Source organism: Acomys minous (assembly GCF_964271855.1).
Source record: "Acomys minous genome assembly, chromosome: 8".
NCBI lineage: Eukaryota > Metazoa > Chordata > Mammalia > Rodentia > Muridae > Acomys > Acomys minous.
In genome coordinates, this window is record NC_140489.1 from 16,701,278 (window position 1) to 16,714,099 (window position 12,822).

The following is a 12,822-nucleotide window of genomic DNA, read 5'->3' on the forward strand; positions in this document are numbered from 1 at the left end:
GTCTTTTAAAAACAAAACAAAACAAACAAACAAGCAAAAAAACCAACAGGTGGTGGCACATGCCTTTGGTCCTAGCACTTAGAAGGCAAAGGCAGGCAGATCTCTGAGTTCGAGGCCAGCCTGGTCTACAGAGCAAGTTCCAAGACAGCCAGAGCTATAAAGAGGCACCCTGTCTCAAAAAACTAAAAACAAACAAAAAAACAAACTCAGAGTATGTGTGTTCTGCTAAAGCATAATTGTATTTTTTAACTATTTTTATTTTTAACTGAATAATCTTCAGTTATTTCTTGTGTCTTTGGCTTATGTGTCAATCTAGTTTGTAATTTAGTAATAGATTTTTAAATACTGTAAAAAAATACTATAAGGTAAAGTGTTTTTAATTTTTAATTGTTTTTACATTGGGTTAATTTTATTTTAAGAACTGTACAACAGCTTTTAATGCTGTGGAGCTATAAACTTTTTGAGCCATTTGTGTCTTTGTATGTGTACCACATAAACTATAAAATGATATCACCATAGTTAGAAAATACTAAGTTAAAAAAAAAAAGAACCTGGGCTTGAGTGGCTCAGAGGTTAAGAGCACTGCCTTCTCTTCCAAAGGTCATGAGTTCAATTCCCAGCAACCATATGGTGACTTACAACCATCTATAGTGAGATCTGGTGCCCTTTTCTGGCATGCGGATGTACATGCACGCAGAGCACTGTATATGCAATAAATACATAAATATTTTAAGGGGAAAAATAGCCTAAGTTGTCTACTGTGCTTGTCCTTCATCTTTGGTTTGCTTGCTAAAACACTTGGTCTTTTTTGGTGGGAGGATCTTTGTTTATTAACTTTGTTTCACTGTCCTGGTCAGTACTAGATGTCTATTAGAGTTAGAATTTGTCAGTGCTCTCAGATTGTTGGCTTGAGCTATGCACTCCTTCATAACATATAAAGCATCTGAGGAGCAGCCTGTGTGTGCTGTAAGACTTTAAATAAAATACAAAAAAAAAAAATGATAGGCATATTGCCATCTCAAAGATTGTCTTGCAAGGGCTACTCCTCAACCTACAAAAACCTTGTAGAGAGTGTAGCCTACATGGGCAATTTGTCATTCTTATTCATCCCATCACTAGATATTATGTTTTTCTCCATCCTGACCCAAAGAAAGACTAGCTGTATATAGAAGCTCTATAATAAGATAAAATAAATGTAAAAGTAGGAAATACATACTGTAAAGAAAAAAGATGATAATAATTAAGCCATTAGCTGTAATGAATATTGAGGTTATTGAATAAGAGAATACCATCTGGAACATTCACTGTTGATAGACCATGGAATTAACTCCGAAGTTCACACAGCTGATAGAAAGAAATCTCCATATGTGCATGGTGACTTAGGAAAAATCATTAATGAAACTAAACATTTTCCTAATTTCAATAAAATAAATAATATCAATTTTTATTATAGGCAAGTGAACAAGATATCCTTAAGTATCTGATTAAGTGGGGTGAGCATCAGTTGATGAAGAGAATAGCAGACAGAGGTAAGTTCAGAAAGTAAGCTTGTACCAGTCAGCATCTTTAAGGTTCTAGTGATCCAGCAGCTTGCTGAATGAACTCCTATCAGTCTTAGACACACTGTGGACTGGAGGAAGTAGAGGTTTTTACCAAGAGTAAAGAATTTTAGTGGAGTTAAGGGGAAGTTGATAAATACATCGTTTTTAAAAATATATATTTTCCAGTTATAAAAGATTGCTTTTATTACATTTTATGTTTATGATAGTATGTTAAGTGATGGATGGAATTCTAGAATAAAAAATGGCATGTAGTTTTTAAGGTGTCAGAGAAAGAAACATTGTTGAAGATGTTCTAGAATTAATGTTGATGGACATACTTGAAAGTGCTGCACGCGACCCCCCATCTCTCCCCCCCACCCTCCCCCCCCCCAACAACAGGGTTTCTCTGTGTTCTGTGTAACCTTGGCTATCCTGGACTCACTTTGTAGATCAGGCTCACCTCCAATTCACAGAGATTCGCCTGCTTCTGCCTCCATAAGTGCTGGGATTACAAGCATGCCCCACCTCGAATAGCTATGTTGTATAAATTTTACTTCAATTAAGAAAGATACAAAGGCTGGGCATGATACCACACAACATTAAATCCCAGCACTCAGGAAGTAGAGGTAGGCAAATCTATATGGATTTGAGGCCAACCTGGTCTACATAGTGAGTTCCTTGCCATCCAAAGCTATATAGAAAGCCCTGACTCAAAAAGCTTAAAATGAAGAGAAGGGGTTCTACAAGGGACTAAGGGTGTATATAGTTTGGTGGCATAGCACTTACTTAGTATGTGTGAGCCCTGATATGTGAGACATCTAGTACCACAAAAGGTGGGGGGGGGGTTGTTTAGTTTGTTTTTAATCAAATTACCTCCAGCTGGGGTTATTTCTGAGTAGTTTCATACATGATCATGGGCTTTTGGTTTTGAACATGCAGGATTCATTGTCTTTAGATTTTTACATTTGTTGATTTTATTTGTGTACATGTACAGGGAGAAGTGTGTACACACTCATCACAGTACATGTATAGAATTCAAAGTACAGCTTACAAGAGTAGGTTCTGTCCTTCCACCAGAGATTGACTTATGCTGTTAGGCTTGGTGGCACCTGCCTTTACATACTGAGTCATCTTGCTGACCTGGAACATAGGATTTGGTACTGGTCTTTTATATGTTAGACTGCCAACCTATCACTTTCCCTTCATCCCTCAATATACTGAACCCAGATCAATAAACTTCAATTAGGAAAAATAAATAAGTTTCCTTTTCCTGTCACTTTTTAGCATTTTGTTTATTTTGAGATAGGGTCTCATGTGGCCCAGGCCTATGTAACCTGCATTCTTCCTGCCTCCATTTTCTGAGGCTGGGATTGCAGGTGTGCACAACTGTGCCTAGTCTTACAAGGCCTAAGGCTGAAACGCTGCAGACTCCGAGCTTTGTGAGTATTGGGCAAATGTCACACCAACTGAACCATGTCCTCAGCCTCAGTGCTTTGTGACTACTTCCTTATCTGTGAAGCTCACCTAACCAAGATATTCAAGCCAGGATGTCTACAGTTGTTCTCCGAACAAAGATTTGTGTGAATGGCCATTAAACCTCCTTTTAAAAAATTGTTTTTAGGTTTTTTTTTTATGCGTATGTTTGCCTGCACAAATGTGTATGCACCATGTTATGTACCTGGGGCTGAAGAGGACGTCAGATCCCCTGGAACTAGAGTTCCAGATAGTTAGGAGACTCCATGTGGGCACTGGGACCCACACCTGCCCCTCCTCAAGAGCAGTAACTGCCCTTAACTGCTGAGCCCTCTCCTGTGCTGCTACTACCTAAGCAGTGGGGAGAGGCAGTCCTCCTGTTTTTCTCCTAACTTGCTTTTCTGTGACCTTCAAAAACCTTCAGCATTTCTCAGATTTGAAAATGTCTAACTACAAAACCACTATAATTAATACAGAAAGATTTCTGAATAGCAGCATATAGTTTGTTCTCATTTGTAGATTCTGTTTTTGTAAGTTACCAACTTATTATAATTTATTTGCAGACTCAAATCTTTTTTTCCCTTTTTTAAAAAAATTTTTCTCTCATATATTACATCCCAACTGCCTCTCCCCAGTCTCCCTTCCTCCTCCTCCTCTTCCTCCTCCTCCTCCTCCTCCTCCTCCTCCTCCTCCTCTTCTTCCTCCTCCTCCTCCTCCTCTTCCTCCTCCTCTTCCTCTTCCTCTTCCTCCTCCTCCTCCTCCTCCTCCTCCTCCCCAATCTACCTCCTTCAGGAAAGAGCAATCCTTCCAGGGGCATCAACCAAATACATATAACAAGCTACAATAAGACCAAGCACATATTCTGACATAAAGGCTGGATGAGGCAAGCCAGTAGGACGGAAAGGGTTTCCAAAGACAGGCAAAAGAGTCAGAGACAGCCCCCAGTCCCACTGTTAGGAATCCCACAAGAACGCTGAGCTACACAACCGTAACATATATGCAGAGGACCTAGGTCAGAAGCCTAAAGACTCCTGATCTCTATGCACCCACTTGAGTCTCAGGCAGTTGATTCTGTGGGCCATGTTCTTGTGGTTATTTGACTCCTCTGGCTCCTCCAGTTCTTTATCCCCCTCCTCCACAGATCTTGCCAAGCTCAACCTGGTATTTGGCTGTGGGACTCTGCATCTGCTCCCATCAGTTGCTGGATTAAGTCTCTCTGGTCTGTCTGATGATTATTCTAGGCTCCAGTCCCAGCATAACCTGCAATAACTTCAGATCTTTATCACACACTTTCAGTGTTATTTGTGGACAAGCTTTCTGGGTCTCCAAAAATTAAATTCTCAGGCAGGTGGTGGTGTTGCACACCCATAATCACAGCCCTCCAGAGGCAGAGGCAGGTGGGTCTCTATGAGTTGAGGCTAGCCTGGTCTACTAAATAGTTCTAGGACACCCAAGGCTACACAAAGAAACCTTATCTTGGGGGGCAAAATTCTCAAGCCAGGTGGGGCAGTGCACACCTTTAATCTCAGCATTAGGGAGAGGCAGAAGCAGATAGAATTCTGAGTTCTAAACCAACCTAGTCTACAAGCTGAGTACCAGAACAGCCAGGGCTATATAGAAGAGACCCTTTCTCAAAAAAAAAAAAAAAAAAAAAAAAAAAAGGCAGGGGGCGGGGGCAGGACAGGCTGGAGATATGGTTCAGCAGTTAAGAGCATTGACTGCTTTTCCAGAAGTCCTGAGTTAAATTCCCAGCAACTACATGGTGGCTAACAACCATCTATAATGTGATCTGATGCCCTCTTCTGGTGTGCAGGGGTACAAGCAGGCAGAGCACTATGTACAAAATAATAAATCAGTAAATCTTAAAAAAAAATTCTCAGCCCCAAAATTAATTGAGACACTGATACTTTGCCTTGTTTTTAGATCTTCTGTGAACACGTGTCCTTTTTATAGTCTACGTAATATGTTGGGGGGTTAAAATAAAAATTTTTAAGATTTATTATATGTGTCTAAGCATTTTGCCCACATATATATATGCGCGCGCGCGCACACACACACACACACACACAGACACACACACACACCGTGTTTGTGCTTACAAATGGCTGTGAGCCAGTGTGTGGGTGCCTGGAATCAAACCCCAGCAAGTGCTCTTCACCACTGAGCTGTCCCTGCATCCCCATCTAATAACGCTTTTCATTTTTGTTTTTCACCTATGATGTCAAGTTGCCAAGTGAAGTGCCAAAGTGTCCCAAATTCTGAAATGTAAGAAGGCTTGGATGTCCTAATGCAGTGTGTTTGATAAATGTCATAGAGGCATGGTACAGTGCTATTGTATGTTCCATGAGTTCAATGTTGATTAATAAATATGTATTAAAACGCCTTTAAACAGAAGCATACAACGTTATATCTAGATGAGTTGGCAAAATGATTGTGCCCAGAGGCCCAGAAGCCCACAGGAGACTGGCCTCTGGGAGCAGTTTATGTGAATCGTGTACAGCATAACAGTTGGCGCGCGCCGTGTGTGTGTGTGTGTGTGTGTGTGTGTGTGTGTGTGTGTGTGTGTGTGTTTTATATCTGCCTAGTCACTGAAGGCCATTCGTGCTCTCATTGGTATAGGTTAATAATAAGGAAAGGCTGGTCATGATGAAAGATCATGTTTATTTGGGCAGGTGGTGACAATCCTTCAAGGATATAGTTTACTTGAAAGTAGTTTTGGAAGCTGGAGAGATGGCTCGGTGGGTAAGAGCACTTGCTTCTCTTCCAGAGTTCCCAGGTTCACTTTCCCAGTACCTACATGGTGGTTCACAACAGTCTATAAATCCATCCCCAGGGGATCCAACACCCTTTTGAACCCTCCAAGGGGCACCAGGTACACACATAGTGCACAGACATACATGCAGGCAAAACAGCCATACACATTAAAAACAAAAATAAGCAAATAAATAAAATAGGTTTCAGACAAAATAAGAATATATGATTCACCTGCAGTAAGAAGGGCAAACTGGGCCATTCGTTAGTCACTTTTGTGTATTGGTGGTTCTGCCCTTGCTTTTAAAGGTTTTATGTAAGACTTTAAATGAAAACAAGATGCCAATACTTTTTTAAAAACATAAATGTGAGTCAGAGATATTGAACTTATTTGGACTTATTTGCCTTACATGCAGAGCCATAGATTTTATCTTTAACACCACAAACATACAGATAGTTTTCTATATATATATTCCCCTCACATGATTTAAAGAAGATGTATTTGCTTAAAAAATAAAAATTGGGGCTAGATGTGGTGATGGATGCCATTTATTCCAGCAGACAGATTTCTGTGAGTTCAAGGTCATGCTAGTCTACATAGTGAGTTCTAGGACTGTTGGGGCTATTTAGAGAGACCCTGCCTCAGACAAACAAAACAAAAGAGTAGCACTTTTATTATCAACAATAAAGATCATATTCATTATAAAAAATATCACATTAAGAAAAAATATAGCCCCCCTAAATTAAAGATGTAATGAAATATTTCCAAAATGTATAATTTTCTTCATATCCTAATGTCATAAGCATACATATTTTTCTTTAGATCTTCCTGTCACATTAATACCTAATAAAGAGAAAATTTATTTATTCCTCAGAACAGAGAATTAACATGTCCAATATTAAAGATTCACTTGTATGTAGTAACAGATTCATGTTAGAAGCTTAGAACTAGGTAGAGTGTACCTTGGATTTTGCTCCTTCGGATACAGGTGATTAATATAGTATTGAGTTACCATAAGTAGCCTGGGCTGGGCATGGCAATACATGTCTGTAATCCAGAACTTAGGAAGTAGAGGCAGAAGGATCAGAACTTCAGACTCATCCTCAGGTATTTAACAAGTTAGAAGCCAGGCTGGACTACTTGAGACCCCTTTTCTCCCTTCTCATCCATGATACCATGACTAGAAATGCATGCCATGCAGTGTCCCTCTTATATTAAAAACTAGTCACAGCCCTGATGTTGCCAGTTGTTCTTAGACTGAGTAATATACATAGTCATTTAATACAGAAGTCATAAAGAATATTCCTGTATTGTAGACACTATATTTTCTCTTTGTCTAAAAAGTTATGTATTAAAGTTACTAATAACCTTTCCTAAAGCAGATGTACTTACGTACAATGTTAGCACCAAGATTTTATAGAATAGAAAGGAGAGCAAGGCTGTTCCTAGGACCAGCAAGATAGCTGAGTGGGTAAAAAGTGCTCACTGTCCAAGCCTGATGGCTTAAGTTTGAACTCATGGTAAAAGAAGGAACTAAATCCTGAAAGTTATCCTCTGGGCTTCACACTCAGTGCCATGGCATCTGCACACCCCACACATGTACACAAATAAAAATTTGTTAAAAGAAAAAGACTGTCTTTGAAAATTGGGTTTTCACTGAAAGCTTTTCCTTTTCTATTTCATAGAGCCAAACTTACTGAGTGGCACTGCACATAGTGTGAACAAGAGAGGTGTGAAAAGACGAGACCTGGACGTAGAAGAGCTCAGAGAGATCCTTTCTTCTCTCTTGCCTTTTGTGCGAATTGAACACATCTTACCTATAAACAGCGAAGTTTTAAGTGATGCTGTAAGTTCATTTCTTCTTCCATTCCTTTCAGGAAAAGAAAATGCCAAATTTAGCCTGGTTTAATTCTTATAAATGTTTTTCCTGTTAGTAAAATACTTGAAACTAGCTTTCCTCAAGGATGTACACAAGTGTCTGTTTGGTACAGTGTTGTATCCCCAGTGTCTGACATAGTAAGAAAGTGTGCTTGGTACTGATGTTTCCTGATGCTGATGGATAAGTGAGTAGTGTGTCTTGCTTCCGAGAACATAGTTTTCAGGGGAATTAATTTGATCATTTATCAGTGTATCAATTTAATATCTCTGAAAAGAAAAGATAGAAATTACCTTTGCTTCAAGAACAGCAGTAAATCAGAGGTGGGATATTGGCTCATATATGTAAGATACATGAGCCATGTGAATTCATTTTAGACTCAATTGAAAATTAATGGAGTTGCTCTTTCGGGTCTTGGCTCCAAGATGACCAAAAAAAGGAGAAACAACGGCCGTGCTAAAAAGGGCCGCGGCCACGTGCAGCCAATTCGCTGCACCAACTGCGCCCGATGCGTGCCCAAGGACAAGGCCATTAAGAAGTTCGTCATCCGGAACATTGTAGAGGCCGCTGCTGTCAGGGACATCTCCAAAGCCAGCGTCTTTGACGCTTACTTGCTGCCCAAGCTCTACGTCAAGCTGCATTACTGCGTGAGCTGTGCCGTTCACAGCAAGGTGGTCAGGAACCGATCCCATGAGGCCCTGAAGGACCGAACACCCCCACCTCATTTTAGACCCGCTGGTGCTGCACCACGACCTCCACCAAAGCCCATGTAAAGACAGGACAGAAGAAAAAATACTTTGGACAAATAAAATGGGAGTTACACTTTAAAAAAAAAAAAAAAAGAAAAGAAAATTAATGGAGCTATGCAAATTTTAATTCCAATACTCAGGAAGCGAAGGCAGGTGGGTCTCTGTGAGTTCAAGGCCAGCCTGATCTACATGGGGAGTTACAGGACAGGCAGTTCTACAATGAGAGACCTTATCTTGAAAATAACAGAGAGAAGGAAAAAAAGAAAAAAAGAAAAAGAAGGAGGAAAAAAAACTGGGTAGTGGTAATGCATGCCTTTAATGCCAGCACTTGGGAGACAGAGGCAGGCAGATCTCTGTGAGTTTGAGGCCAGCCTGGTTAAAAGAGTGAGTTCTAGGACAGCCAAGGATACAGAGAAACCCTGTCGGAAAAAGAAAAAAAGAAAAAGAAAGAAAGAAAGAAAAAGAAAAGAGAATAACAGACCTAGAAAGGGGGAAATATATATTAATGGAGTTGATTGTGTTACTCATTACTTCACCTAGGCACAGAGGCCAAAAGAGGGCATCAGAACCCTGCGAGCTGGAGTTACAGGCCTTTGCAGGATAGCCGGCTTATTATATGGGTGCTAGAATCTAAACTGCAGTCCTCATAATTACTCTTGAGCCATCTATCCAGCTCCTAAAGTTATTCTTCTTAACTAATAGAATCACTTAAATTAATAAATAAATATACATATTCATTTGTATATATTTATATATGGTACCTCAACTATAAACATAACTTTTCTTTATCAAGCTTTTTATATAACATTTATCCATATATACAGTGCAAGGTAATGAACATTGTGTATTATGTGATGATTAAATCTGCTTAATTAGCATACCTGCCACCCTTTACATGCTTGTAATTTCTTTGTAGTAATCTTTAGGGCTAGGCGCACACCTTTAATCCTATCACTTGGGAGGAAGAGGCAGGTGGATCTTCGTGAGTTCAAGGCCAGCCTGGTCTAAAAGCAAGTCCGGGACAACCAAGGCTACATAGAGAAACCCTGTCTCGAAAAACCAAAAAGAAACTTGAATACCCTTTTTTGCTGTTTTGAAATACCTTACTATGTAAAAGAGCATGAGGACTTACCCTTCTGTTAGCATTTGTAGACCTGTACCCGTTTCCCGTGCACTTCCTTCTGGCCTCTAGGAACTACTAATCTATTCTTAACTTCCTTGAGGTTGTTTTTAGATTCCATGAATGAGTAAGATTGCATGCCTGGTTTACTTACATAATGCCTGTCCATGTGGTGACTGACATTGACAGTAGAGGTGGAGTCATATGAAGTATGTATTTTTATTTTCTTAAGTAGCTTCCACACTATTTTCCATAAGGCAGGCCTGTTACTTTTCTACCAACAATCTGTGGTGATTTCATTTTCTCTATATCTTTGCCAGTACATGGTGGTTTGTTTGGGGTTGGGTTTTGGTTGGTTGGTTGGGTTTTTTTTTGGGGGGGGGGTGTTTCCTTTGCTGTATAGAGTTTTCAGTTTGAAAAAATTCCATTTGTCTCTTTCTACTTTTGTTGCTTGTGATAACCTTGCCAAACACCCCCTGCCTGTATTTGGTTTATAATTTTCATAGCTTCATATCTTTTACTTGAAGTTAGTTTTTGCGAGTAGTGAGAGATAGGGGCCTGGTTACCTTTCTGCATGTGGATACTCAGTTTTCAAAGCACCATCTACTGAGCAAGCTACTACCAAATCAGGGGTATTTTGCCCACCATACAGTATGCCTATCAAGAGACAAATTTTGAAAATAGAGTTTATTTTCAAGGCTAACATGTTAGCATGAGGAAAGAAACTCAAGTTTCAAATCTATTTTGGGATGTTTTTGTAATAAGGAAGCTGGGTAATTTAAGGCACAGATAAAAATGAAGTAATCAGTTGTCTGTGTGTGTGTAATCAGATTTCTCAGTTCTTCATAGCATGCATATTTAGAAAATAGAACTCTAGTATAATGTGAGTGTGGTTTCATCCTCCTGAGATGTCACCTGTTAGACACTTGCTTAGACCCAAATGATGGCTTCAATAAAAATGTTTATATTCTTGAAAAATAACCAAGACAGCCATTATCATCATAACCCATCAGTGTTGGATTGTGGTATTTTTAGTTCATTTTATTTGTATGAATTTTTTGCCTGCATATATGTCTGGTAGCCATGGAAACCAGTGAGGGCATTGGATCCCCTAAGACTGGAGTTATAGATAGTTATGAGCTAGGAATCAAACCCAGGTCCTCTGCAAGAGTAGCTAGTACTCTTAACTTCTGATCCATCTCTCCAGTTCCCCAAAAGTAGTTTACTAAGTCAAAGCAAATGACTATTTAATCAGGTTTCCCCTAAGTTTCAAATTTATCCTTTCCCCATTGTGTTTTTTCCTTGTTTGTTACAGATTTGTTAACTGTAAATTAATGGGTTTATTCTTGTGGTTTCTAGAAATACTGTTCAGTTAATCCATATGTCTTTTTTTATAGCAGTACCATGCTGATTTGGTTTCTATAGCCTTATAGTGTATTTTGACATCAGGTAATATGCTTTCTCTAGCTCTTTTCTTTTGCCTAATATTGCTTTAGCTTTGCAGGTCTTTTGTACTTCCATACAGATCTTTGAATCTTCTTTTCTATTTCTTTGAAGAATGCCATTAGTATTTTCTTAAGAATTCCATTGACAATTTTCTTATTTAGGCTTTCTACTGCTGTGGTAAAACATCATGACCAAACTCTGGTGCCCCGTATTTGACCACATTCCCTTAGAGGCCTGGTGGCACTCAGAGGAAGGGGAAGCAGACTATCCAGATGAGACCTGATAGACTGTGATCTTATTGGTGGGGGAGGAGGTCCCCTTCTGTCACAGGCCTAGGGGAAAGGAGTAGGGTAAAAAAGGGAGGGGGGAACGGGAAGGTAGAAGTGAGGGGATAACAATTGGGATGTAATCTGAATAAATTGTTTAAATAAAAAATGTTTTAAAAATAAATAAAATTTCTAGGATAATGCTAACCTAAAAACAAGAAACAAAAAAACCATTATGACCAAAAGCAGCTCAGTGAGGAAAAGATTTATTTCATCTTACACTTTGGTATCACAGTCCATTATCAAAGAGAATTCCAGTGAAGAACGCAAGCAAGGCAGGAAAGACCTGGAAGTAGAAACTGAAGCAGTAGCCATGGAGGAGCACTGCTTCCTAGCTAGCACACCCTGCTTTGTTAGACCTTATCAAAGAGAAAATGCTATATATAGGCTTGCCTCAGGCCAGCCTTATGAAGGCATTTTCTCAATTAAGATCTCTTCTAAGATATGTTTAGGTTTATGTCAAGTTGACCAAAAACCAAACAAACAAACAAACAGCCAGCACAATACAAATTGATTTGGATATTATAGATATTGTAGTATTTTTCTTATCTATGAATGCAAGGTATCTTTCTATTTATTTGTATATTTTTCAGTTTATTCTTTTTTTATGTAAACAGGGCTTATGTAGCCAAGGATGATCTTTTGAACATCTTACTCTTCTGCCTCTACCTCCCCAGTTCTGGGATTGCAGGTGTGTTCCACCACACCCAGGTTATAGGTGCTAGTGATTGACCCCAAGATGCTAGGTAGGCATTCTACCAACTGGCTACATCCTCAGCTCCTGTTCGTAGGTATTTTAATATTTTTGTAGCTATTATAAATGGGGTGGTTTTGTCAACTTTTTTTCATATAGCTCACTATTTAGGAATGCTACTGGTTGTTGTGTGTTAATTTTTGTATCCTACTACTTTTCTTAATGTGTTCATTACATCCAAAGATCTAACTTTTTTGGTGAAATCTTTAGGGTTTTCTCTAAATAATATCATGTAGGACATTTTAACTTCTGTCCATTTTGAATTCTTTCTATTTCTCCTGTGGAATTGCTTTGGCTAGGACCTCAGTACTGTGTTGAATGGAAATGACAAGAACGGTCATCTCTGTCCTTTGAGGTCTTCAGCTTTTCCCCATTCAGTATGATAGTAGCCATGTTATAGTAGGGTAAATTTCTTCTTTATCTAAGTTGATTAGTTTTCATCATAAAGGGAGCTTGAATTGTGTTGTATTTTTCTATTCCTATAGACATCGTTAGATATTTGTCCTTTGTTATGTTAATGTGATGCATCCCATTTGAACTACCCTTACATCCCTGAGATGGTTCCCAGCTGATGATAGTGGATGTTCTGTTGATGTGTGTGTGTACCTATGTAGGTATTCACGTGGAGGTTAGAGGACAGCTATCAGGGGTCCGTTCTCTCCTTTCACCTGTGCACTTCAGGGTTGGACTCAGATGGTCAGCATAATGGCAAGCACCTTTTTACCCACTGATCTCTTTCTTCATCCCCAATGGTAGGGATTCTTTTAAGGTGTCATTGAATCCAG

General features: G+C 39.2%; 2 protein-coding genes across 2 annotated transcripts in view; both read left to right on the forward strand.

Annotated features, from left to right (window-relative positions):
• The window catches only part of BTBD7 (BTB domain containing 7), a 92,680-nt gene that overhangs the window by 59,983 nt on the left and 19,875 nt on the right, over positions 1-12,822 (forward strand). The window contains exons 5-6 of the mRNA XM_084791572.1: positions 1,454-1,529; positions 7,452-7,612. Coding sequence (XP_084647698.1) covers positions 1,454-1,529; positions 7,452-7,612 — 237 coding nt within the window. The remainder of the gene's footprint in view (positions 1-1,453; positions 1,530-7,451; positions 7,613-12,822) is intronic.
• Positions 8,025-8,494, forward strand: LOC311602933 (small ribosomal subunit protein eS26-like). Its single transcript, XM_084791577.1, has one exon. The coding sequence runs from the start codon at positions 8,068-8,070 to the stop codon at positions 8,413-8,415; it is 348 nt and encodes a 115-aa protein (XP_084647703.1). The 5' UTR covers positions 8,025-8,067; the 3' UTR covers positions 8,416-8,494.